The sequence below is a fragment of the Heterocephalus glaber genome, unplaced genomic scaffold (assembly GCF_053883595.1).
Source record: "Heterocephalus glaber isolate CG9 unplaced genomic scaffold, H.glaber_assembly_v1.0 deba00001454, whole genome shotgun sequence".
Classification (NCBI taxonomy): domain Eukaryota; kingdom Metazoa; phylum Chordata; class Mammalia; order Rodentia; family Bathyergidae; genus Heterocephalus; species Heterocephalus glaber.
This window is the reverse complement of record NW_028258303.1, coordinates 14,485,472-14,511,151: the sequence shown is the minus strand read 5'-3', so window position 1 is coordinate 14,511,151 and position 25,680 is coordinate 14,485,472. Positions and strand designations below refer to the sequence as shown.

At 41.5% G+C, this 25,680-nt stretch overlaps 1 protein-coding gene and 1 long non-coding RNA gene across 10 annotated transcripts in view; one reads left to right on the top strand and one right to left on the bottom strand.

The window, feature by feature from the left end:
* Positions 1-25,680, bottom strand: part of Fras1 (Fraser extracellular matrix complex subunit 1) — a 444,408-nt gene that overhangs the window by 10,881 nt on the left and 407,847 nt on the right. For 6 of the 9 annotated variants that reach the window (XM_087215885.1, XM_087215884.1, XM_087215889.1 and 3 more), the window contains 9 exons: positions 25,452-25,639; positions 24,121-24,396; positions 21,239-21,471; positions 19,346-19,506; positions 17,256-17,470; positions 14,124-14,274; positions 12,276-12,383; positions 11,150-11,309; positions 6,715-6,831 (listed from right to left, as the gene is read on the bottom strand). In XM_087215885.1, the coding sequence (XP_087072011.1) occupies positions 6,715-6,831; positions 11,150-11,309; positions 12,276-12,383; positions 14,124-14,274; positions 17,256-17,470; positions 19,346-19,506; positions 21,239-21,471; positions 24,121-24,396; positions 25,452-25,639 (1,609 nt within the window). The remainder of the gene's footprint in view (positions 1-6,714; positions 6,832-11,149; positions 11,310-12,275; positions 12,384-14,123; positions 14,275-17,255; positions 17,471-19,345; positions 19,507-21,238; positions 21,472-24,120; positions 24,397-25,451; positions 25,640-25,680) is intronic. The other 3 variants (XM_087215886.1, XM_087215887.1, XR_015452892.1) reach the window with 3 other exon arrangements.
* Positions 3,053-5,020, top strand: LOC110349950 (uncharacterized). Its single transcript, XR_002396174.2, has 2 exons — positions 3,053-3,297; positions 4,942-5,020. It is a non-coding gene; the product is annotated as an uncharacterized LOC110349950 (long non-coding RNA).

Sequence of the window (25,680 nt, the reverse complement as noted above, 5' to 3'; positions counted from 1 at the left end):
CATGTCCATAGGGAGTTAGGCTCTAATGAAGAGATAATAAAAACAGTTCAAAATAATACAGTAGGCTAGAAAGTAACAGGTGATAAGGACAAAAATCAGAAGAGAAGGGGAATGCTTGGGAGAGGTTCAGGTGGAAATCCTAAATAATGTGGTCATGGATTAGTACAGCCATTGTCGAAAACGGTATGGTGGCTCCTCAAAAATTAAAAATAGAACTATCACATGGCCATATATATATCCAAGGGGATGAAATCAGCACCTCAAAGAAGTATCTGCACTCCATGCTTGTTGTTGCATTGTTCACAATGGCCAAGATGTGGAAATAACTGAAGTGATCATCATCACTTGAATGGATGAATGGATAAAAAATGTGGTATGCACTACACACACAGTGGAAGACTATTCAACACTAAAAAGATGACACTGCAATTTGCCACCACATGGATGAATCTGGAGGACATTATCTATGTGAAATAAACCAGACATGGAAAAGCACTGCATGGTCACCCTTACACATGGAATCTAAAACAAATGCATAGAAACAAAGAGTACAGGGTTGGGGATGTGGCTCAGTGGCGCCACACCTGCCTGGCAAGTGCAAGGTCCTGAGTTCAATCCCTGGCACTGCAAAAAAACAAAAACAAAAAAACAAAAACAAAAACTAAAAAACCCCAAAAAACAGTACAGTGGTAACCAGGGCAGACAAGAAAGGGACACAGTGAGATGTCAGCCAAAGGATGCAAAGTGGCAGTGACATAGGATGGGTTCGTAAAGCATCACAACCACAGTTAATGATTTTGTGTTATATACTGAAATTTACTTAAGATTTCAAGTGCTCTTATCACCAAAAAAAGTAACTAGGTGAGGGGACAAACATGTTTATTTGCTTGATTATAGTCATTGTTTCACTCTTTATACGAATAGCAAAGCATCATGCTGTTACATCTTAAATATGTGTGATAAAAATAAAGGAAGGAAGGAGGGAAGGAATTTCTCCTGCTCTGCTGTGGCATGAAAACAACCACAGGCAACACTGAACCCAATGTGTGTGGTTTATTCCAAAGTAAAACTTTATTTACAGAAGCAGACAGTGAGGAGTTGTCCTCTGAACTGTAGCTAGCTTGCTGATCCCTGACCTGGATGGTTGGCATAGGAAGGTGTGTGGTGGAGAAAGACCTGCTAACTCTGAACACGCTAAATCTGAAGGGCTGAGTAGTCACCTTGATGTACAAGGGTCAAGTTGCAAAGGGGGCCTGGGGCTCACTTGCACTTATAGCCTCAAGCATGGATGACTTAGGAAATCACCAAAGCAAGTGAGCAGTAATAGAGAAGAGTTAGATGCCTGAAGAGGGCATTCCAAATTCAGACTATGCAAAAAAGGAGCCTGCAAACAAACAGAGGAAGAGCCAAGGAGGTGGGAGAGAAACCTGCAGCTGAGTGGCTCACCGGGCTGGAAAAGGAAACTGAGGCTCAGCCCTAGGATCTAGTTACATGCAGTTGTTGCTGACCCCAAGAAGGGCAAGCTAGGTTGAAGCACATCAGCTGAAGCCTGACTGGAATTGGTTTAAAAGCGAATGGGCAGAGCCTGTAATTTCAGCACTCTGGGAGGCTGAAGTTCGAGCTTAGCTTAGGCAACTCTGTAACTTAGCGAGACCCTGTTTCAAAATAAAAAAAATTAAAGGTAGCGGGTGAGGAATGGGGATGTAGCTCAGTGCAAAGGCTCTGGGTTCAGTCTCTAGTACTGCAAAAGAAAATGATGGGCAGAGATAAACTGGAAATTGTGAACAGAGACGACTCTTTAGAGGCTTATTAAAATAAAAGAAAGAAGAAAAACTAGAGTTGAGAGAGGAATGGAGTGTCAAGTGAGGATTTTTTATTTGAAAGATGAAAGAAGTTACAACTTGTTTGGGGGCTGACTAAAGCCATTCATAGAGGCGGAAGAGCAGCTTGTGAGGTGCTCTTTATAAATCTGACAAGAGGGCAGTGGGTTCTGTGCAGAGTGCTCACTGCCCAAGCAGGAGCACCGGAGGGAGACACATGGCGGGGCTTGGGTGAGGTCTCTCCTGTGTCCTCCATGGATCAGGGCACAAGGTAATCAGCAAGTGTGAGGGCAGGAGAGATGGAACAAGCTTCTGGTAAGAGTGATGGAGAGGCCTACGGAACCCTGTATGTACTTTGCTTGGAGGCCCTAAGGGTGAATCTGAGATCAGTGACACCAAATTTAAGGTTTTCCATCTCTGACCTTGCTGAATATTCTTCAGAACACTCCTCTTCTGACTATCCTTTCCCTAGATAACTATAGCACTTTCCCTCCTTATCTGACCTTCCAGGTAAGCTAAGATCCCTTCTCATCTGTTCTCATTATCCTCTGCATTTTCAAAAACAGCGTCCCTTGTGGCTGGAAATCTTATTTAAATGTGTGACCCACTATCAGACTGAAGTCTGCTTCACTCACTACAGAGTCCACGGTCCCTGTCTGTCTGCTCACCATTACAGACCTGACCCTATCCCAGTTCCTGACACATCTCTGTCACAGAATAATGAACAGGTGATCATTTCCAGCTTTTCCAACAAAGGTCACCTAATGGGCTTGGCCGTCTGTTGAAGGTTTCCTAGTGGGTGGATTTGAGAGAGTTCAGGTGTAGGAGGAACTGTGGGCCCACACAAGCCAGAGCTGACCCCACTTTAAGAGCTTCAATATCACCATTAGTTGCATTAAAAACCAATTCACCTAACACAGGGAAAAAGATTTTTCTTGTTGATATTTACATTGCCAGAATCCGCCACAGTGCAGGGCACTAAGATACAATGAAATAAATAATAGACTGTGGAGATTACTTTTTAAAAAAAAATTTTTTTTTTTTGTACCAGGGATTGAATTTAGGACTTTGCACTTTTTTTTTTGTCCCCGGGATCAAACTCGGGACCTTGTGCTTGTGAGACAGGCATGGTGGCACTGAGCTAAATCCCTGGCTCAACCTGAAATTATCAGTAACAATGATGTCATAATGTGTGACAGACCTCACAAAAAAGTCACAACGTGAGACAAACTTCTTTTCAGTTAAGTCTGCATTCCTGTGTCTGCCTGGATTTTTTGTGCACTGTCGTGCTATTGTACAGCTAGGGAACCTTATAAAGGATTGAAAGCAAGCTGAGGCCTAGGTGAAAGTTACCCTGGGAATAACGGGGAACCTATGAGTAATGATCTCCTTGATACAAGACAAGAATCTCAGTGTCCTCAACAACACCCTCCTGCAGCAGCCTCCTCAAACTCAGAGCACTGGGCCTGGAGATGGGGTTTGTGTCTTTCCTGTCCTTTTTCACCCTAGTACCCACCTTAGAGAAACTCTTCTTACACATGTGCACCAAGAAATTATTTATATACATATTGTAACATGTATAATATTACTTATAATAGAGAGAATCTGGACTCATAAGCTAAACAGAATGCTCAAATAAACGGTAGACTATTCTTACACTGAATAACTTAAATGTACTAAACCATAAACTACAGCTACATAAATCAACACAAGGAATCAAAAATGATCCACTGAATTAAAGAAAAAAAAGCAGCAGAGAGAATTCACAAAGTATAAAACTTTTTTTTTTTTTGAGACAGGGTCTCACTGTGTCATTCAGACTGGGCTTGAACTCACTTGTAGCCCAGGCTGGCCTCAAACTCATAGTGATCCTTCTGCCTCACTTTCCCAAGTGCTGGGATTATAGGTATGTGGCACCATGCCTAGTTTAGAGTATGAAACTTTTATACAGAATTCAAAAACATACAAAACCATTAGAAATAAACATCAAATAAAATCATAAACTGAAACCATGGGTTATAAATACAAATATCAAGTTAATGGTCAGCTTAGAGGGGAGAAAGAAAGAACAACTGGATGGAGACATTGAGAGTATTTAAAAAGTACTAGGGGCCCGGGGATTTAGCTCAGTGGTTTTGCAGCCTGCTGCGCAAGTGTAAGGAACCGAGTTTGATCCCTGGTACCAAAAAAAAAATACTAGGATGTTCAATTTCTTTCTTCTTTTTGGCAATACTGGAGATAGAACCCCAGGCTTTCACACTGAGATTTTTATTTTTATTTTTGTTTTGAGGTAGGATCTTGCTAAGTCACTAAGTTGCCCAGGTTGGCCTTGAACTTGTGACCCCTCACCTCAGCCTCCCGGAGTGCTGGAATTGTAGGCATGTGCTAGCACATTCAGCATAGAAGTTTCTGTTTCTTGAGGCAGGTGGTGAATACACATCATGTGCTTATTTTATATATTCACTTTTATATCGTCTGAATATCTTATACTTTCCATAATTAAAAAAATTTAATAAACGGCTAACAATTCCTTAGCGATATACCTCATGAGATCACTTGCCTCCCATTCTTTCTTACTGCAGCCAACTCCTGTGTTCCCAGTCCCCTTGCCTCCCTGACTTTGGTGCTCTCTAGCATTGTTCCTGCCATCAGTCATGGCGCTCTCCTCATCCACATGGACACCATCCACACCTTCACCTCTTGGCTCCTCAACTCCTCCCCTGCGAAGAGTTTGCTCTCCCCCAAATGCAGCCACCACCTCCTCATCTTCCTACTATGTACCAGTACCCCAGTCTCATTTTCCAACACCTCACTGTCCACCAACTCCTCTCTTTGTTTATCCCCATTAATTCTCCAAGCACAGAAGGATGCAGAGAGCTGGAACACTTACACACTCGTGGTGAGAATCACACACAATTACCCATTTATAAATACTTAGGAAAGCAGCCTGTACGGATCAGCCATTCCATTCCTATATATTTACATAAGAAAATAGAAAACATGTCCATGTAAGACTTAGGTAAGTAAGTTCCTAGTGGCTTATGCACTGTTGCTCAAACCTGGAAACAACCCAAGTGTCCATCAACTGACAAACTGATGAATTGTATTATTTCTACACTAGGAAATACAACTCAGCAACAATGGGAACAAACTACTGACATGGTAACTCTAACGGATCCAAATCATCATATGTGAAACAAGCCAGAGAAAAAGAACTCATCATTTCTATAAAGCCCTAGAAAATGCGAACTCACCCACAGTGGTGAGTGCCTGGGAAGGGTGTGATCAGAGGGTGAGAAAACTTGTGGAGGAAATGGATGTGTTCATTATCTTGACTGTGGTGGTATTTCATGCATATGTTAATATTTATCAAATACATACTTTAGATATGTGCAGTTATTTAATGTCAGTGATATGGCAATTTAAAATTCAGCTGGGCTCCAGCCCTGCCTAACCCAGCACTGCCTTCACCCTTGGGTACACTCACTTCTGTCCTCTCCCCAAAACGACTGCTTACTTCTTCCTCTTTTCTCCAACCGCAGCATCCTAACTCTTAGCGGACACCTGGCTTTTTATATTATAGAGAAACCAGATTTCATCAGACACCTGCTTACCCAGCCTCTCCTCATTCTCCAAATTCTCTTCTCTCCCCTCCCAAGAGTACACAGGCCCCACCTGCCTTCCTCCTCCAGCAAGTGACTGCTCCAGGGCCCAAGCCCTCTCCTTGTGACAGGGTCTGTCCCAGTATCCTACCCAAGGACTTTGCTCTGCGAAAGCTCCCTCTGTCCCCTGAACCATCAAATTGCCCCTCTATCAAATTATTTCTATCAGCATACAAGTGTCCTGAAATATTTTCCACCTAAAACACATCTGTTTCCAGTTCCTGTCTCATTTCTCTGATGGCCCTTAGCAAAGCTCCTTAAGCACTGCTTATCCCTGCAGGCTCTGCTTTCTCCTCTCTCTCCTGTGAGTCCCCTCCAACCAGGCTGGAAGACCCTTCAGTCACCAGTGACCTCAGTACTGTCAAATCCAATGGCCAATTCCCAGGCTTTTAATTTAAAAGTCACACTTCAAATAGTCTTCTATTTGAAACTGTCTGCAGCATCTTCTCTGAGCATTGTTTTGTCTGTACTCTACTTTAGCTCTGGGAAAGGTGACCTTGGCCTATAAAGTGCCTGGTAGCCCAGGTTACCTTTAATGCATGATTCTAATCTGCTGCTGCAATACCAATGCCTAGGCTGAGCACATAAAAACAGTTGAGTGGACACTGATCAGATGACTGAACATGTGACACCACACAGCCTCGGGTGGGAGGTGGGTATGCGCTGATATACAGCTGGTTCTCACTGTTCTCAGTGGTTAGGCTCAGTGAAGTCTCTGCAAAGCTGAGTTAGTGGATAATGAATCACTGCTCCTAGGAGAAATACACAGCTAGGTTTCTACGAGCTTCTGGTCACAACATTTTCATCAATCGATCAATGCATAACCTTGTTTTAGGTATGTTCCTGTTTAAAGACCTCTTATTTCAGATATTGTTGATTCATTAGCATGGAACTGGTGACCAGTAGCACAAGCTCCATGCAGTCTTCCTGTGCTCAGGAACCCCTGAAGCCACTGGACATTGTGCTGAAGACCACTTTACACAGTGGACTCATGAAGACAGTGCTTGCCTGGGGGATGAGGCCTGAATCATGAGGGTGAGCACTGCCCTGCTCCATCGCAGCTGGCAATGTGTGCCAGAAGATTAGATCTTTTTTGCCACTCTATGCATGTCAGTGAATGACTGTGAAAGCACCCTGGGTACTGATTTTTGGGGTGAAAGGCAAACTTTAATGATCACCATAATTCACATTAAGGAACCTGCCAATGCCAAGGCCTGACTGAACTTGCCTACCTCTCTGGCGCATGGGCGGTGCAGGCCAAGGGCTTCTCTCCAGGATCAGTCCAGGACTGGGTGGGCTGCGCAGTGCACGGGATCAGGTAGATGGTGTATTCCCCCGAGTAGTCCTTCCTGTAACAGGAGAGCAGACTGTGGTCACAGGGGACAGATGGGACGAGATCGCATTCCCCCGGCATGCGTGCCCTGCGTCCCCACACTGTACAAGTCAGCTGATACTGTTTTACCCAGAGGAAAACAGCCCACTTCCACATGCTCAAGTCCTTTTCCTGTGGAAATCTGAGAAAGGCACACTGTTTATGACAACCTTGAAGGCTGGGCTGGTGACAAACCAGACCCAGCTATTTCCTGTAGATTGCACTTGAGGTGTCTGACAGTGAGGCTGGTGTTTCTTGCTGAAGGACACCATGTCCAATGGATTCTCAAACCCAGGAGCCTGGTTGTGCCTGTACTGAGTGTGGATTCTATAGAGGAGGTGGTAGACACCCCAGTGCTCCACTCCCCAGCCCCAGGGGAGCAGCACCCCAAGGAGTGCCCCACCCCTTACCCCTTCACCAGTGCTCTGCTTTAGGTCCCTTCCCACATGCTGTGCTTCTCCCTTAGGAGACTGAAGGACACTGTTACTCCTCATTGGGCACCTCCCAGTTGGGTGACTCTCTGGGTCCTGACACTGAAGGTATGAGGCTTTGCACTTGCCCACTTCCTCTCCCACACTTGTATTTAGGCTGCACCCCACTCAACAGGTTGCCCGGAAGGCAGCCAAGCATCCAGAAACTTAGGGGAGATTCTTCATGGGGCTTCTGAAGCCACATCCATAGAATGAAACCCATTTGGCTGTGAATCTTAATCATAATAGAGAGTGACCTGCAAACATGTATAACATTTGCTGCGTTCATTTTTTGACCACTGTTTCGTATTTTTCTGTTATTAGTAAAGTGACAGTAAGGACTTTGTAGAAAAAGTACTGGAAAAACTTTTATGTCACATCTTGGATCATTTTAATGGAATGACACAAGCTGGAAATTGGGAGGAAGCCAAACAATGGCTTTGGTTGCCACTGCTGTGGTCATGTTACTTTAGACAAACCACACAAACGTTTGGGGACATTTCTAAATTCCTTCCTACTCTTATCCACGGTTTTCCTCTGTGATCCTTGTCTTCCTCCAAAGCTTGGAGCAACAGGAAATGAGACCTATAGGTTGACACCTATAATTCAAACAGTAACCCTTAATGATAGAAACATTAATTAGAACAATCCATGCTTGGTCCTTGCTTTCAGAAGGACAGGAAGTTCATGTTGCTCCTCTGCTCAATCCCTACAGAAACTCTCCTTGCAACAGAGTGAAACCCAGCATGAAACCCCTGGCTTTCCAGACCCACACAGTGATCCTGTTTCCCTTCTGAGATCTGGAACCTCACTGTCCACCACCCCTTCTTTGCTCTCTCCCCTCAAACCACTATGGCCTCCTTCTTATTCCCTGATCCTCCAGAAATGCTGTTATCTTAAGAACTTTGCCAGGAACCTGGTTCCCCAGATACCTTCCCAGCCAACTTCCTCTCCTCGTCAAGTCTTTGCTCCAGAGGCCCACTGGGAGTATTCTAATTAAAATCATAATGTCCCCCCATTTCTGGTCCTTACCTTGCTCTATACTTTATCATTCCCTACCACATATCATCTTTGGATATATATTATATGGTCATGTGTCACACATGTTTTGAAAAATATATTTCAAATATATTTACCCTTGGCTATTTCATTGTTGTGTACTTACACCAACTACAATGGCAAGGATATCACTACATGGTGTAACCTCATGAGACCATTGCTGCCCATATCCAGTCCATTGTTAACTGAAATGTCATCATATGGCAAGAGACTGTACTTTGCTTATTGATTATGGCTTCTGTTTTTGTGTGTTCTTATTTTACTGTAAATTCTACATTCAGGAATCTTTATTTTGTTGAACAAATAAACCAAGGACAAACTGTATAGTCTTCTAAGCCCTCAGTCCTATTTTCCTCCATCCTTTAATACTATTTAGGTCATTTTCTTCTCTAACTTTGCAGATGTCAAACATGGCTGAGATACAAGACTTTAATCCTGTAGTTTTCTCACTGCCTTCCTAAAAACTAAACATTTCTCCTATCACAACATGGAGCACAAGCCACCCCTCCTCTCCTTGGAAGCCTGTGCAGGTCCCCAGCTTCTGCTGGGGTCTCTGCTCCCTGACAGCTAAGGTCTTGATGCTCTGTACCCCTCAAGGTGTACTTGGCATTGAATTCTAGGTGGTGCTGTCCATTTTGCCACTTATTTATGTATTTTTATCTCCTTGTCTCAAAGGTAAGCTCCTAAAGGATGTTTATTCAGGACCTGTCATGTGCTAAAATCTGCAGTGGCATTTAAGATGAACTAGATAAGCCTTCTTCCCTGGGGAAGCTTACAACCTGGTGAAAAACTGGGAGCAGCAAATGGACCATGACAGGATAATAAGTAGTGTGATAGTGGGAGTAGGAGCAGGAGCAGGGAGCTGGCAGTACTGCATAGGAATCAGGAAAGTTGGCCCAGAGGGGACAATATTTGTGTTGGTCTTACAGGAAATAGAGCTTTGTAGGAGGAAAAGAGCAGGGAGGGCAGAGAGAAGAGCAAAGCCACAGAGGTAGAGACAGGCTGGTGCGTTCAGGATCAGCGAGATACAGAATGTGTTAGAAGGTGGGTTTGAGGCGAGGCTAAGCGGATGGCCAGGCCTTGTGTGCTACATGCTGATGTGAACTTCACCCAGCAAAGAGGAGTCCACAGGGGACTTAAAGGAGGATAGCTCCTTGCCTACAAACCGGGACAAAGTACCTGAATAAACTCATGAGGCTCTAGGAAGAGCAGTCTAAAGACTACAACATGTGGTCCTTATTTACACTTTCAGTTTCTCACAGCAGAGAAACTATTCGGTATTTACACATGTGTGTCCTATTTATTTCACTTAAGAGTATTGCCTCAATGTGCATCCACTTAGCTATAAATGTCTGGGCAAGGGTGAAAAATAAGAACCAAGAGAGACTATGTAAAGGTGCAAATTTCCAATGATGAATGTCATTATGTTGTATATCTAAAATGTACCAATGATTAGAATGAATAATCGATAATGTAAAATAGGAAGAAAAGGTCCAAAGGGGTAGGGGTAGTGGGAGGGGCAGGGGAAAGGAAAGAAGGGAAAGGAAAAATGCTGAGAAATGGAAAAAATGGAAATAAAGTCTTTGTAAATAGGGAAGGGTGGAGGGCGTGAAGGGAGGGCTAGGAATGGGGAAAAAATAAGAACCAAGATGCATTATGTAAAGGTACAATTCCCAATGAGAAATGTAATTGTGTTGTATACCTACAATGTAACGAATAAAAGAATTTAATTAAAAAAAAAGACTACAACATGTGGATTTCAAAGGAATTGCTATACAATAAAAACACCTGATGTAAGATCAAAAATGGAAAGACTCTTTCTGAAAATGACTCTAGACAATCTGATATTCTTAATTATAAAAATGGAACAAGATTCTCATGCTAAATATAGCTCTTAATTTTCATGACCTATAAAATAGGGAAAAATATGTACGATAGATTTCTGCTTGTTCCTTTATTCTTTGCATGCTAATTTTAATTGGTTTTTTTCCATTACTGCCTTTTTAAAATGTGATAATCTACTGTATTCATCCACTTCTTTTTTTACCTGTACACTGAGTGTGGGAGAGGAATAATCTTGCTACTACTTACCTACCTATTGGTCACTGAAACATCAGGGGTGGCATCTGAATCTAACCACTGGTGATCTTAGACTTTGTAGTCATCACAGTAATTGAAATGAAATTTCTTTTTCCTACTCAGGTTTCAGTTGGACACATTTTACATTTTCCAGCATCTTGTAGGTAGATGTGCCACGTGACCAAGCGCTAGTTAAGGGGTTCAGGTGGAAGAGATGTGTGTACTTTCTGGTATTTCCCTTGGAATAAGCATGACCACTTCCTGGTTTGTATGTCAAAAATTGAAAAGAGGGAAAGGAAAAACTATGAGAAAAGAAAAAAAAATGGAAATGAAATCTATGTAAATAGGGAAGGGTGGAGGGGGTGAAGGGCACAGAGATAATGGGGGAAAAAATAAGAACCAAGATAAATCATGTACAGGTACAAACACCCAATGATAAATGTAAATGAATTGTATACCTAAAGTGTACCAATAAAATAAAAAAAATAAGATTTGATTAGGCAGAAAAAAAAATTTATCTGGGCTAAATTTGTTTCCTTCTCTATTTGCTAGAAGCTCATATCTACCCATGCATCTTTTAGAACAGAAAGTCAGACTTCAAAGAAAAAACTTCTATGTCCCGCGCTTCGGAAAGAAATTGAAAACCTTTCAGATCACCCCCCTGGAAGCATCCATCACTGTATTTACCTATTATAAGAGCTTGTGGCTCTCCAGAGTTGATATGGAGAATCAAATGTCTGAGCACTCCACAATAGCTGCAGGTCAAATTCAATCCCTCCTAGGTGATCTGGAGTCAGTATGAAAGATTTCACATCGGGGAGAGTGTGGTGCTCCATCACAAACTGTCCTGTTTCACAGGGAAACACACGCACTTCTTTGTGAGTTTTATTGTACTTGTACAATAAAGCCTAATAACTGCCTTATGTTCTTCTATCAAATAACTGTGGCTCCACGCTGCTGCCCTTTTGAGTGTATTCCACATTGTTCAGGACTGCAAGGCATCTCACCCCAGCCTGTACTGTACCTGTGCCGGCCACGATGGTCATACAATGTATGTAGAAACAGTGTGAATATGCCTTGTGGAATTGATGCTCATCTTATACACAATAACAGGGGCCTTTCCATAACAATGAAAATTCACTCTATGTAGCTTTGAATTCCAGCCAACATGTTTCTTGGGCATGAAAAGATTGGTAGTTTATAAATAGAAATACTACTGTTGGATAAAAAAATCGCATGTTACCTAGACACCTCCACTCTTTAAAATTTAAGTGACACTGCTGTGGATAAATAAAAGTAGGCAGACGATAAAACAACAAAAATATGTAAAGTTTGATTGGATCCACCTTCCTTTTATACATATGGATAAAATAAACACAAAAACAAGTGGAAAAGACATTTGAGGGTTAATAGAGGAAATATACACAGGGACTGGTTATTACTGAATCAGTGTCAACTATGTTGGATATGAAAATTATGTTGCCATTGTGTGAGAAAATATCTTTATTCTTAGAGATGTCTACTGAAGGCTAGCTTGACATGAGGACAACTTGTTTTGAAATGATGTGACCAAAACGCAGGTATACATGTGTGCATGTGTTTTCATACTTTGTAAAACAAGATGTTACCAACTGCTGAGTTAAGGTTTTGTTGTTCTATTTGTTTAGCTTCTCTGTGTTTTTTTTTTTTTTTTTTGGTACCAGGGATCGAACTCGGGTCCTTGCACTTGCGAGGCAGGCGCCAGAACCACTGAGCTAAAACCCCAGCCCAGCTTCTCTGTGTGTTTAAATGTTTCTTATCACACTGACATTACCTCTGAATTTGGCATGGGTCTTGAATTCAACGACAAGCCGGCCATCCTCTCGAATATAGATTCTTATTATCTGAAGCCTCGCTGAGAGCACACTGTCTGTCTGGATCCCTGGACAGGCAACCATACACAAAACACCCAAGTTAAGGCACAGAGAAGGCATCCCCGGATATCAGCCTATGAGGAAGTTGTTCCAGGGACATCTCTGAACAGAGCTGCACACTTAAGTGAATGTGATTTAAGAGAAAATGTATATATTCACATGAATATACACTCTATAGAGACACTTGCCAGTTAAAACAGCATGGCAGCTCATTCCACTTATTTTTAATAGTTCTATTGTGCCTGACATAGACTCTTCATGCATGTAGGTACCACTTAGTCCAGATCTAGGATTTAGCCTGTATCTCTGGAAATAACGGATCTGAAACTTTTTACTGTTACATTTTACACCAACATGTGGTTGGAGGGCATGTACTTTATACTGCATTTTCTTTTCCTTTGCATATTTAAATGTTTTTGTTACGGGGGTTTGAACTCAGGACTTTGTGCTTGCGAGGTAGGTGTGGAATCTTTTGCATATTTACTAGACCCGTAAGTCCTGATGGCTACATTTAGTGCTCAAACCAATGGAGAATTAAAGGGAAGCTTATAGGGAGGTGGGTTGTATCAGTATGGTATACTAATATGGTAATATGGTAAGCAATGGGATGAGAAAACTGCTTTCAATAAAGGAAGTTGCAGCCATGATGCCCAAGGGGTTCAGAATGATAAAAAATAAAGGGTAATCAAAGGAGAAAAATAAAGTCAAGTGAAACAAAACAAAAGACCAAAGTTCAAGGAATTATTGACCCAGGCAGGAATACACAAAGCTATTTTCCCATAAGAAATATAAAGCAAATAAAAGACTTGAGCTTTGTTCATTTAACAGAAGAAAGGATATAGGTTCAGTTACTAGAAATGAAGTCCTCTCTGAAGGAAACTGCCTCAGATACAGTGTCTCACTCCTGGAGAGGGAGGGGTGGGGGCAGAAGGGAGGTCAGGAGAAGTGGGCTTGGGGTCATATTGTTCTAGAGGACCCTGGAAATGGGAAAACAAACAAAAGATCAACAAAAACAAGTAAGCCCACTGGAGTGAGTGGAAGAGAGAACCTGGGAGTTTAGAAGACCTTCCATGGTAGTAGTGGGAGAAAGCTGGTGAGGGAAGACACTGAATGGGAGGGAGGGGTGCACTCTCCGCTGAGGGGCTCCCTCAAACTCACCTCCCCTCAAAAGAGGACAGTAACAGGGCCAAGTCCGAAGAGATGATCATTTAAAAAATTTAGCATTGTCCCAGTCAGGGTTCAATAAATGTTTGTTGAACAAATGAAAAAAAAAATCAGCATTGTAAAAATCTCTACCTTTGAAACTCAACAGAAGAGTCAACTATGCCAAGTGAACAAAGCGGACCACTTGACATAACTATCAAGCTGAGTGTTCCTGGCATATTTTCCTATTTCCATGTATATAATTTGGAGATTGTTTTCCTTCTTAAACAAGATGAACCACACCATTTTCAACAGTAGTCACTGGGCATGCTCATACTCCAAAAGCACACACACTCTCTGAGTCACTGCTGGACTGTCTTGAACCTCAAGGTTACAGACCACCCTCTACTCTGCTGCCTCAGCTGTCTGCCTTCCAGTATCAGCAGACAGAGGCAGTGCTCCTGCACAGGAACCACAGCTCTGAACTTTCCCACATGTGAGCTGGCCTTCCTCTGGCTTCCGCAGGACAACAGGAAGGCAGCTGCTGCTCAAAGTCACCACTTCTTGATGTGTTGGGCCAGAGCAGTGGGGATGCCAGGGCATACCTGTCCTCCAGAGCACTGTGTCATAGAAGAAGGAGAACTCCATCTCTGTGTGGTGCTCCAGGGAGGCCCAGCCGCGGGGAGCAGTCACATAGATGTAGGACACATAGAGCGGCACGTGCACTGTCAAGAACGACTGAGCAGAGTCCCTCACCTGCCAAAGAAACACAAATGCTGACTTTCTGCCAGGATGCGGGGGCATCTGGTCACCACTACACGTCCAATTTTCACTCACTCAGCCGCTCACCTATTCAGTAATTACTAACCAAGTCCCCCGTGATACTTTGGAAATGATTTTGAAAAAGCAGCACATCGCATTTCCAAGAGAATGCTTCTTTCTCAGGGAGTTCCATTACTACTGTTAATTTGGGTCAATAATATTTATGGTGTACTCGATGAACAAAAAGCAGATGGAAAGATAAAATACTGTGCTAGTTGCAGCTTTCATGGTGAGGCTGACTACATATGTATGTGAGTGGGGGAGTTACTTTATTCATTTTTAAAAAATGCTTTTTGCATTCCCTTCTTTAAATATATACATAAATATAACACAAAGCTAACTTTTAAAATTTGAAACAATTTTATTTTGTCATTGGCTAAATATCATAACATATTATGGGACTTGTGTTTTTCTTTGGCTTGACTGTACATTGTAAGGTGTTTCTACTGGTAATTAAGGACTTAAAACATCATGACTGGGGGTGTACTTCAGGGGTAGAGTGCCTGCTTAGCACTTAGTACTTAGAACTTGGCACAATCCTCAGGATGATAAAAAAAAATACACGTTTAAACTTAATTTTTCTAAACTTTTTTTTTTGAGGTAGGGTCTTGCTAAGGTATTCAGGCTGGCCTTGAACTTGTGACCCTCTTATTCCAGCTTCCCAAGTTGCAGAGTTTAGAGGCATGCACCACACCCAGGACTTAAAGTATTTTTCATATTAAAAATTGCTGGTGATTTAGAATTTGCTGCTAATTTTTTCAAAGGACTACTACTTCCATATTCATTTAAACATCTCTTTTTGACATGCCTTGCTCTATTTTCTTTAGAAAACTTCCAAATTTTATCTGGACCTCACATCATGTCTGCCCCATAACATAGGTTTTACTAAATATACCTGCCTCAACCTCTCAATTGTTGATATTAGATCTGCAACAATCATCTAGTTGATTAGCAAAATTACTTTTCTTTTCATTGTTTATTTTCCTTTAGCCCTCATAACGTTACTTATTAATCTTTAAAAAGAACAGAAACCCTGACAAATATTTACCACATACCTATTAAATGCCAGACACTGAGGGGCACTTACCTGCGTTCAGCTTATTAGTCATAACTTCCAATAAGGCTCAGAGAGGTTCTATCTTGTCAAGTCCGCTATTTGATGGACAAAGATTTGAACAAGATCTAGCCTCTTTATTGTTTTCTATAACCTATTAGCAGTTTTGCTTATTTTAAAGAAACAAAGCAACAGTTTTTGATTGGGTCTTTTATTGGAGAGGGCTCTAAATTTTTGAGTTCTTTATATATTCTAGATATTAGTCCTCTGCCTGAGGAATAGCTAGAAATTTTTTTTTCTCATTCTGCAGGTTTTCTTTTCATTCAGTTAGTTGTTTCTTTGGATGTGCAGAAGCTTATTAATTTGGTATGATCTCATTTGTTGAAAGATAAACTTGAATCATCTGTAGGAAAATGGATGCACTATGATACCGTAATATTACATGACATAAATCAGGCACGCAATTGTATTGTTTCTCTTATATGAGAAATTCAAAATAAAAATAAGAGAAAAATAAAAGTTAGATAACAGGAAGTGGGGAGATTGATTATTCTCAAATGGGAAGGGGATCAAGAGATCGAGGAAGGGGCCGGGGATTTAGGTCAGTGGTTTCACCGCCTGCTGCGCAAGCGCAAGGACCCGAGTTCGATCCCCGGTACCAAAAACCAAAAAAACAAACAAACAAAAAGAGATGGAGGGATGCATGAGGGAGAGAAGGGAAAGGGATGAAAATATAACTGAAATGTGTTATGTACATGGAGCAAATATCCACAAGGAATGGAAACATTGTGTCTGACAAACATGTACCAATAAAAAAAAGAAAAAAACAAGCAACAATGAAATACTTCTGTGTATATAATTTTTCTGTATTGGTTTAAAAAGCGGGACATACATAAAGGGAACCTTTGTCCTTGGGATTTTTAAGCATGTTCTGAACAAAAATATCCGAACATGTAATTGAAGCAAAATCATGGAGAACAGAGAATATTGATTATTGAGGGGGCAGGGGAGGAACAATCATTTAGTTTTGCATTTTCCAGTGACCACAGATTATGTAACTGCAGAAACAGAAACAAAATTTAAGAGTGCTTTAAACTCCTCAGCAGAGGGCAGCAGTGTACACAAAAACAAGAAGTGAGAGTGGTCCTGAAGAAAACAACACATTTTAAACAAAGATACTTTCCCAAAATAAAGTCCTTCTACATGTTCCCTCCTCTGGTAAGGTTAAACCTAAACTGAAACACAGAACATCTAACTAATTTTTGACTTACTCAGATAGGTGCTCAAAATGGGATGGAGCTTACTTTAGAATCAATCTTCCTGAGAGGATGGAAGAGTTCAGTCTAAGTGTGTGTCAATTTTTCCAGGGGCCGTCAGTTCAGAATGGACACGAAATCAAAGTGTTTTAAACAATGATCTCTTGCTTAGGATAACAGTGTTCTCCTCTTTTTTACAAAGACAGGTGTACACACAGGTGCTATTCTGATTCATTTCCCTAAGTGAGGAAGAGAACACATCTATGTGGCAATGACCTACCAGCCTATCTGAATCTTTTTAGCTTTTTAAAATGTGCACAAAAGGAAAAACATGTATACCAAGAGAAGTAAATATTAGATTTTTATATAAATGTCTGTGTCAGTCAGTAATTTTTTTGCACATTAACTTGATTTAGAGGGCACTAGGGGCTCTCTCTAGCCACAATATTGAGAGATCTTCCTTGAGGAATTTATAAAGAAGGCTTCCTTAGTTGCTTGGCCAAGTTCTAGATGCAAAGTGTTAAGCAAAGAGTTTCAGGAAGAAACAGGGCTGGGGATGGCACTCACCTGTGCACAGCCCTGGGATGAGCCTGCAGTGCACCCACCTGGAAGTCTGCAGTCACAGAGCCCCCACACACATCAATGAGCTCGGTCATGTCATAATAGGCGTCAAAGGTCCACACGCAGCTCTTCAGGTTCAGGTGTTTGTAGAGCTGGATGGTTTTTAGCTCCCGAACACTGGGGTCAAATTGGAAGGGACGGTCATAGCCAGGACCCAGGGCAGTGCTGTCATAGACCACATCATCCAGGAACCCTGCTTCTGCCCAGGAGGGAAGGAATAGGAATGATGACTCAGTGTGTGGATGCCTACAAGCTGCGTGGGGAGAAGGGACCTATTCTTTGGACACCAAGAGAGCTTTCCATCCAACTGAGACTAAGGATAGAGTGGCCATGGGTCACCACACATAGGCAGAAAGTCGAAAGAGCTTGAGAATAGCAGAAATGCTTGTGCTGTGTGTCAGTGGAGGACTCCAATGGAAGAAGTGTTGACCAAGTGATAACATGAAGAAAGATGACAGAACCTGGAAAGAAAATGCACTGCAGCTTTGCCTCTGCACCTGGTGAGTGTGGCTCTGTATATGACAATCAGTCCTGAAGAAATGAACTTACTGTATGGACCAATCATTGGTGAATTATTATTTTTAAAAACAGCTTTTGTGGAAAGCCAACAAACCAATATCTGACTCTCTCCCCTCTTTCTTCCTAAGAGTTCAGGTTCCTGAACTCTTCAGAAAAAAAAGTCTTAATGAGTACATAGCTCACTAATGATGCTTGACTAAATCTCACCTGCTATAGGCAAAAATTACTGGATCAAATGCTGCCAAGTAAGTGAACTGTTCTAAATTAAAGAACTTTATGCAGTAGAGAGCTAAATATAATTTTAGAATATTAGTAATTTTAGAATATTAGTAATAAAATTTTCATAGTTCTAAAAGTGATGACAGTATTTTAAAAGAATTAATGGATTTCTTAGAATGCTTGACACTAGGGCAACCAGCCCTTTGTCCCACAAAGACTAGCCAGTCAATTGACCTTGTTGAAATGAACTCTTTACAAGTACGGAGAGGTGCAAAGTTCCACTCTCTACACACAGCACGTTTATTCTACTAGCTGCATATGTGAACCAATTAAATTTTCATGTGTAGCTCAATGAGTTAAGAATAATTGGTACTCAGCTAATTCTACAGTGTAAAGACCATCACTTCCAAAAATGATGCCTAATGAATATGAAAGAGCATATGAATGCATTTCTATCTTCAAAAACACTGTTAAATGATTTATCAGTTGTGAAGGGAGGAAATACGCATTTACTGTAGACTTGCTAAGGTAAATGGAAAGGGACAGGATTCTTTGTAACATAAAATGTCTGCTGTGGTGAATGCAGAGATGCTCTCTCTCAGCTGCCAGGCCCTTCAGGTCTGCATCTGCTGTCGAGTGGCTCAGGCCCAGGTCGTGCCTTGTGGGGACAGCCTGCATCCAGTGACTGAGTCAGGGGCCTACAAAGATTTGGCTGTTTGGGTTGGAAGCAGGACAAATCTCACCAGAGTTTCTCACTTTGACTGCAATGCAGTTTGACTTCTCCCTCTGCTGCCCAATCCTGCTTCCTCTCCTTTCCTTTAATAAGTATTGATCCTCAAAACATTTACACTCCAAAACTCTATTTCAGCTCCTACTTCCAGAGAATCTACTGAACACCTGCATGTTAAGCACTACTATCATAGGCTTTTAGGGCACAGATCCAAAAATGCTCTCTTCAGGGAAAGGAAGAAACTAAAATCTACCATGGTGGGAGCTTGAAACATGTCAGTGAATTGAATCCTCATCTTGATTAGTAGCAATGGTTGTCCTCATCTTATAAGAAAGCAGTGGCTCAGACAGGTCAAATTATCTTTTTTTCCAGTTGTATAGGTAGTGAAATAAGGATTTGAATACTTTGGTTCCAAAGTCCTTGTTTTTTTCCTATTGGCTTCACTGTCTGAGCTGCCTATGTTTAGATGCTGGCTAAGAAGGAAAAACTGATATGCAGATTCTGAGGACCACAATACATGAAACGTAGAGGTCTCTCCACTTAACCACAACCCCAGGCTCTGCACAGGGTTGCTGTGGGAAAACCAGGACCAAACTCATCCCTTACCTGAGATGCCGCTCAGGTTGTGGGTGGTGACAAGATTGGAGCAGACGTGCTGGTGCCTGTAGATGGACTCAGATAACAGAAAATGCAAGTTGTGCAGGGGCATAGTGGAGATAAGGGGCAGCATTCCATCTTGGTGTGGGATCTGCACTGAAATGTGGATCCTAGGGTAGAGAAAACAGGAATAAGTGTTTGGCTGCATGCTGTAACCATCACCAGGGTGCATTTCTTTCTCATCACAAATTTGTTTTCACCAATGAACTCAGCAATCTTTTCTCCCCGGAAACTTGGCAGGGAAGATTTCTATCTGAACATGAAGGTGTAAATGGATACCAGTGTTGTTTTTCCTGAGATCCTCCAGACTCAAGAATGACAGCAATCAGAAATCACAGATTTTTTTTTTCCTATGCAAGAAAAGATAACATCACAACCACAAATTACTTTTAAGCTTCCTTTTGCTTTAAATGGAAGCGTTGTATCCTCAGAAGCAAAAGCTGAATGGTTGGCAGAGTCACTGTCCTCTGCTCTGTCTCAGTGAATATCTATGGAAGCTGGGATGGTTGACACATTCAGGTTTTTAAAGCATTTGTTTGAGTCAAAAAGATAACACTGACTTCTTAAACTCTTTGGGCAATTTTCCGACCAGCCAAATATGTTAGAAATGACAATATCCCCCTCTTCACACTGTGTCTTCCCAACTACAAATAGCCACCTAAACATCCCTGTAGGTCCCATAAACACCTCACATCTGGGCCTCATTGCCAGCAACCTGTAGCACACTAGCCCTGGGTCTACATTGCTCAGTGCTTTGGTCGCCTTCATACCAGGGTATCTGTAACTTATTTATACTGGTTGTTGTTTCTTGTATGTCTTAAGACTCTGCTTATCTTGCCTCCCACCATGAGGACAAGGGCCATTTCTTTCATTTCTTTTGTTTATACAGTGCATGTAGTATACAATGCTAAATAAAATATGAGCTTCATAAATATTGGTTAAGACTGCAATACAAAAGAACTGTACTTAGGAGCTGCATTTGTTTTCATTGTGCACTTTTAAATTTTCAGCATGTTTATGGAGGGTGTGTTTTGAGTTTACTTAGCTTGTCTCCATAAGTAAAGAGCCACATTTTAAAGAGGAACCAGAACACGGGAAGAAAGCAGATGGCTCTTTTCCTAGAAAAGGGTCAGTTAGGACCTAGGTACTTGAGTTATTGTTCTGTAACAAAAATAAATTTGGTGGAAAAAAAGAATTATTTGTATATTCTTGGGCCCACATTCAAACCCAGTTTTTGTTTCTATGCTAAAAGACCCATTTTTCTGAACCCACTCCTCTGAAGGTACAAACTTAAATTCTATGAGGATCAACGAATATGTATGGAATGCATGAATTTTCTTTTGCTATGCAAAAATGCAATTATCTATCTTCCAAAACCATGGCAGCAAAGGAAAATATAACTCTAGTAACTTATAGCTTTGATGAGGTTGTTGTTCATTTGTTCTACAGATATTCAGTACGTGCCTCTTAGGTACCAAGAAGTACTGAACTCTGTGGAGAAGATGTAAAATAATCCTAGTCCCTGCCCTTAAGGTTCTGCAATCCATATCATGGACAGAATGAACTAGGTAATGCTCTGAAAGGGGAACGAAGGTACCAGAGGAGCCTCTAAATTGAACTGGAGAAGATGGTGAAAACATTGCTAGAAGAGATGCTATGAGCAGGGGAAAAGAGTGAGGTAAGGGAAATGAGGTTAGGAAGATAGATAGGTTGAGCCTTGAGCAACCTTTGGAGAAAATTTTTTTCTAAAGCATTAATTACCAGTGTTTTATTTTGGAGAAGCATCACTCATTAATCTGCCCTACCTAGAAAACTCATGGTGGAAGGAGCCACCTGCCTGACCTGTTTGGATGCTCCTTGTGCTTGACGTCCAGGTATTTCAAGGTTGCAATGAAGGATTGAGCCTGGAAGCCTCTAGATGTCCCGGCCACCACTGGGGTATGGCAGATAGCACTGTCTGTCCCAATGGTAACGATGTTGCTCCTTAAGGGGGTTCCCACATGCCCCACCTTATCCACAGCCTTTGCCACGCAGCGTACATGAAATCGCCGGCTGAAGTAAATGCTATCAAGGACCTATGGGAAGAATAAAACACCTCATACCTGCACATGTCACACAAACAGGTCCTTATACTATATCTGTAGTGTGATATGACACAGTCAACTGCTGGTAAAGTAATCTGTAAAAGTCAACCATTCATTCATCCATCCATCCACCCACCCACCCACTGATAAATCCATCTGTTTGTTCATTCATTACATAATCGTTGACTTTCCACAGTGATCCAGGAATGAGGACTAGGGAATCCTTATAGCCAAAGGGGTAAGATAGAAAATGAGCAAGTAGATCGACATGCAGCAAGGGTCCAAAGAAGGCTGATGACTGTTTATAGTAGTTTTCTCTGTACACTATGTTTGGCAAAATGACTGCTGAACTGCTTTTCAGCACTTCCAGCAGGACTGGTTGGTCTCCAAGCCACTGTTGCTGTGTGCATGGGGGAAACTGGTTAAGGCCTGGATATAAATTCTTTAATTAAGTTGTCTTCCAGTAAAAGCCTCCCGGCCTTTTATTAATGATTCTTACAGTTTGGGATTGGCTTTTCAAGAATGAACATGAGCAGAAAAAGCTATCATCTGGTCAATAATGTTACGAGCTCAGAATCTCCACTCAGAATATAAGTCCCCTAAAAAGAAACATGTGCTTTTTTCTCCCTATCCAACCAACAAGCAGCTTCTCCCCAATTTTCCCAGTACTGACCAAGATGGGGCACAGATTTGAGCTTTTAGCTCCTAGCCTCCTTACCAGTCAGCCACCCAATAAAGCTTTTTCTTTCTGTAAACCCAGTTCCATAGTATTGGCTTCTACGTGTAGCAATCCAGGTAGTATTGTAATGATACCTGGATCCAGAGGAGAGGTGCTTCTCCCCAAGAGTTCATATTTCTCTTTCTTTCCTGGTGATTCCCCCACTCTGTAAGGGTCATAGTAACATGCAGGTTTGAAGCCGAGAACTTGATCTCTGATACCTGCCAGCCTTTCTACAGATTTCTCACATTTCCAGATACACAGAAGCAATAAGAGGGCTTAATAACTCAATCTATGCGGAGGCAATGGAGATTGCCAAGACTTCTCAGATTATGCATGCATACACAGAGGGAAGTATACAAGAAATATTAATTAGTAGTTCTGTGTGCCTTAGACTTCCCACAAAGCAAACATACAAATGTATAAATTCTTCCCATGAAAACAATTTTCACTGGAGTCCATTAAAAATTAAAGGATATTTTTCCATTAAACTTTTTTAATTAGCTGCCAACTCTTTATTTATTTATTTATTTATTTATTTATATGTAGACTTAGTCCAGAAGGGATTTGAGGCATCTTACAAAAATGAATATAACATAATGGTACTGAATAAATCATTGAATAAAGTTAAAGCAAAGGAAACTGGGTTGAAGGTATCAGGTCACCAATACCCCTGCAAGCAGAAAAACTTTAGTCACAGAATCATATATTTGGGACCCATAAAAATGTACATTTGGCTCAAGTAAACAAATATAGTTTTGTTGGACACAGAATTAGGTAATTATGAAACAACAAGCCGTTAAGTCTTGGCATTTTAATTTGTCAATAATAGAGAAAATGATTTAAATTTGAACTGGGTCATATTGCAAAAGAATGAATCTTGTAGCCTTTCTGAATAAGCTCCACCAACGTCAGTGGGTAGAAGTGGCCCTGCTCTGTCTCTGTCTCCCTCCTGTCTCTGTCTAACAGCTTTTCTCTGCTTTTATCTCATCCAACTTCTCACAATAAGAACAAATTGTAGGTTGAATAGGAAAATCTAGAGAAATTCAGTCTGAAAGAACTCTCTGACTTCCAAAACAAGTCTGCAAACAAATTTCAGTCAAAAATCATTGAATGATTACTATATGCCAGATTCTATGCTGAGCCTGAATTCCAACTGTGTTCACGCCTCTTTCGGAAGAGGTGTGCCATGAGCAGGATCACAGCAGTGACTGGCTTCTGAGGCTGGGAAACATCACTACTTCCGGCTTTCTGGTCTCCAAGCTCTTCAAGGGTAGCAAATGATTTAGGAACTTCTTTTCAGTCCTCCCATGGGACTTTGCAAATTGCTGATCACCCAATAGCTATTTCATTGTTTCATTTAAAAATTGGTCTCTACTATTGGCCATCAATATGCCAGTACTTTGGAATATAAAATGTGGTAAAATCTTAATCTATACCCTTAAAGAGTTTATATCTGAATACTTACTGAGTAATTTAAAATATGTGAAAAGGATTTAGTAATCACGTACTGGTACCTTCCTGAAATCTTGGACTTACTTTATCTTTTAGAGATCACATTTGTCAATGACTCTGTCCAGGGCTAAGCTAAAGGAGTATTTTTTTTTTTGATCAGGAGATTGTGATGGAATGGTCAAGTAAGCTTTAACATCATGTAGTTAAAAACAGGCAGTATCACGGACCTGTAAAAAGGTTTTCTGACTACTAGCTTAGTTCTCTTTCTATTATATTACCTTTTCTTATATAATAATAATAATAATAATAATAATAATAATAAATTTTTTAAAAAACTATGTATGTCCCTGTTAATTTGTTTTACTCCAGATGGCACACATGGGCCTTAAGTATTTTGACAGAGTCAGAGAAACAAAGAACAAGCCCTGTTCTCTCCCTCCCCAGCCCCACCCAGCCCCCAGACCTACCATGTGGTTGACACTGGTAAATGGTGTGCTGTCAGTGACAGTCTCAAAGGGAGACCGGGCACCATTGCCATCAGTGGGGGCGGCCACCTCCCAGCTGAACTGCACAGATGTCTGGTTGATGCCAGCCTCACCACAATGCTCCTTCATGATGGCAAACCTGGGGAAGTGTGGGTCACAGGGAGTGACACAGACCAGAGGGTAACCTGGAGATGGGGCTTTCTTGACTCCTTCCTTGGTAACCTCTTCTACATGGTCATAGTCAGCAAGAGTGACAACCTGAGAAAGAACAACAGTTTCAGGCCAGGTTGGGTATCAGGAGGATTGAAAATGAAGCTCCTGCCCCTCAAGTCCTCCTAGTCCCTTAACTTCCAGGGACTATAATAAACTATCAGAAGGTTTTACAATTCCTTGTCAGGCATACCCAAAAGATACTATAGTTCTTTATCATGGGGCAAATCCTTCTAGTGCCTGGGTTCAGAGCTTTATTAGCTTATTAACCCACATGAGAATCAGAGCCCTGTCACTTATTTTCCTGTCCACTAGAACTGAAGCTGGATCATGAGAAGCAGTTGCTAGTTTAAGCTTGCATGGAATTCTTAATGCTATGCAGTAGCACATTTTCCAAAATAGGAATAAATAAAGGTAGTATATTTCTTCTATGGTCAAATAAGAGATACATCTAAAAATTATCTTTTTTTTTTTAGTAGTGCAGAGACTAGTAACAGGAGGTTAGGTGCTTGTTCTGACTGTCCCCCCTGTTACAGGTTAGGTATCTCCTGGTAGTCTCCAGATATTTTCCCCCTAAATGTAAAGTCAGCATGTTCATTCTGTTTATCCCAAACTGGGAACTATGGGACTGCGTTCTGTATTTCCTTAATTCTGTGTGCTAAACATGTAGGAGGATAGATATGGGGTAGTTTTACTTCCCTACTCTTCAAGGTCTCACCAAAGCAGTGAGAAGAGAATTGTATCGTGCTTCTTGTCTCTGTTAGACTAAGGTATCAACACTGTTTGGTTTCACTCTCATTTCAGAATAAGGCTTCTGCTCTGCGGCACTACTGAGTTTTTTGTTGTTGGGGGCTGTCCTGGGCATTGCAAGGTTTAGCAGTGTCCCTGGCTTCTACCCACTAAATGATCATAATGTGACATTTGGGACAACTAGAAATGTTTCCAGACATTGCCAATTGTCTTCAGAAGGGGGAAAGTGGGGGGCAAGGTTGTCCTGGCTGAGAGCCACTGTGTCAGAACAATGAAGAAGTAGCACACTGTATGTCCCACTCCTCTCCAGTTCCCAGCCACTGTTCACTGAGACTTTGGGTCAGGTAACTCACAATGGGGGGAGCTGGCAGGATGAGACTCCCCGCTGCCTCCTGGTCTAGAATTGTCACTGTGGCAGTGGTCACATCCCCAAGAACTGCCTCCACTGGGTCATCAGGGCCAAGAACTAGAGAGAAAGATTCGTGCCATTCCCGGTCTTCATTAGACAGGATCTCGACTTTAAAATATATATGGTCCATACCTTTGCCAAGGACAGAACAAAACAAGAGCAAAGCATCATTA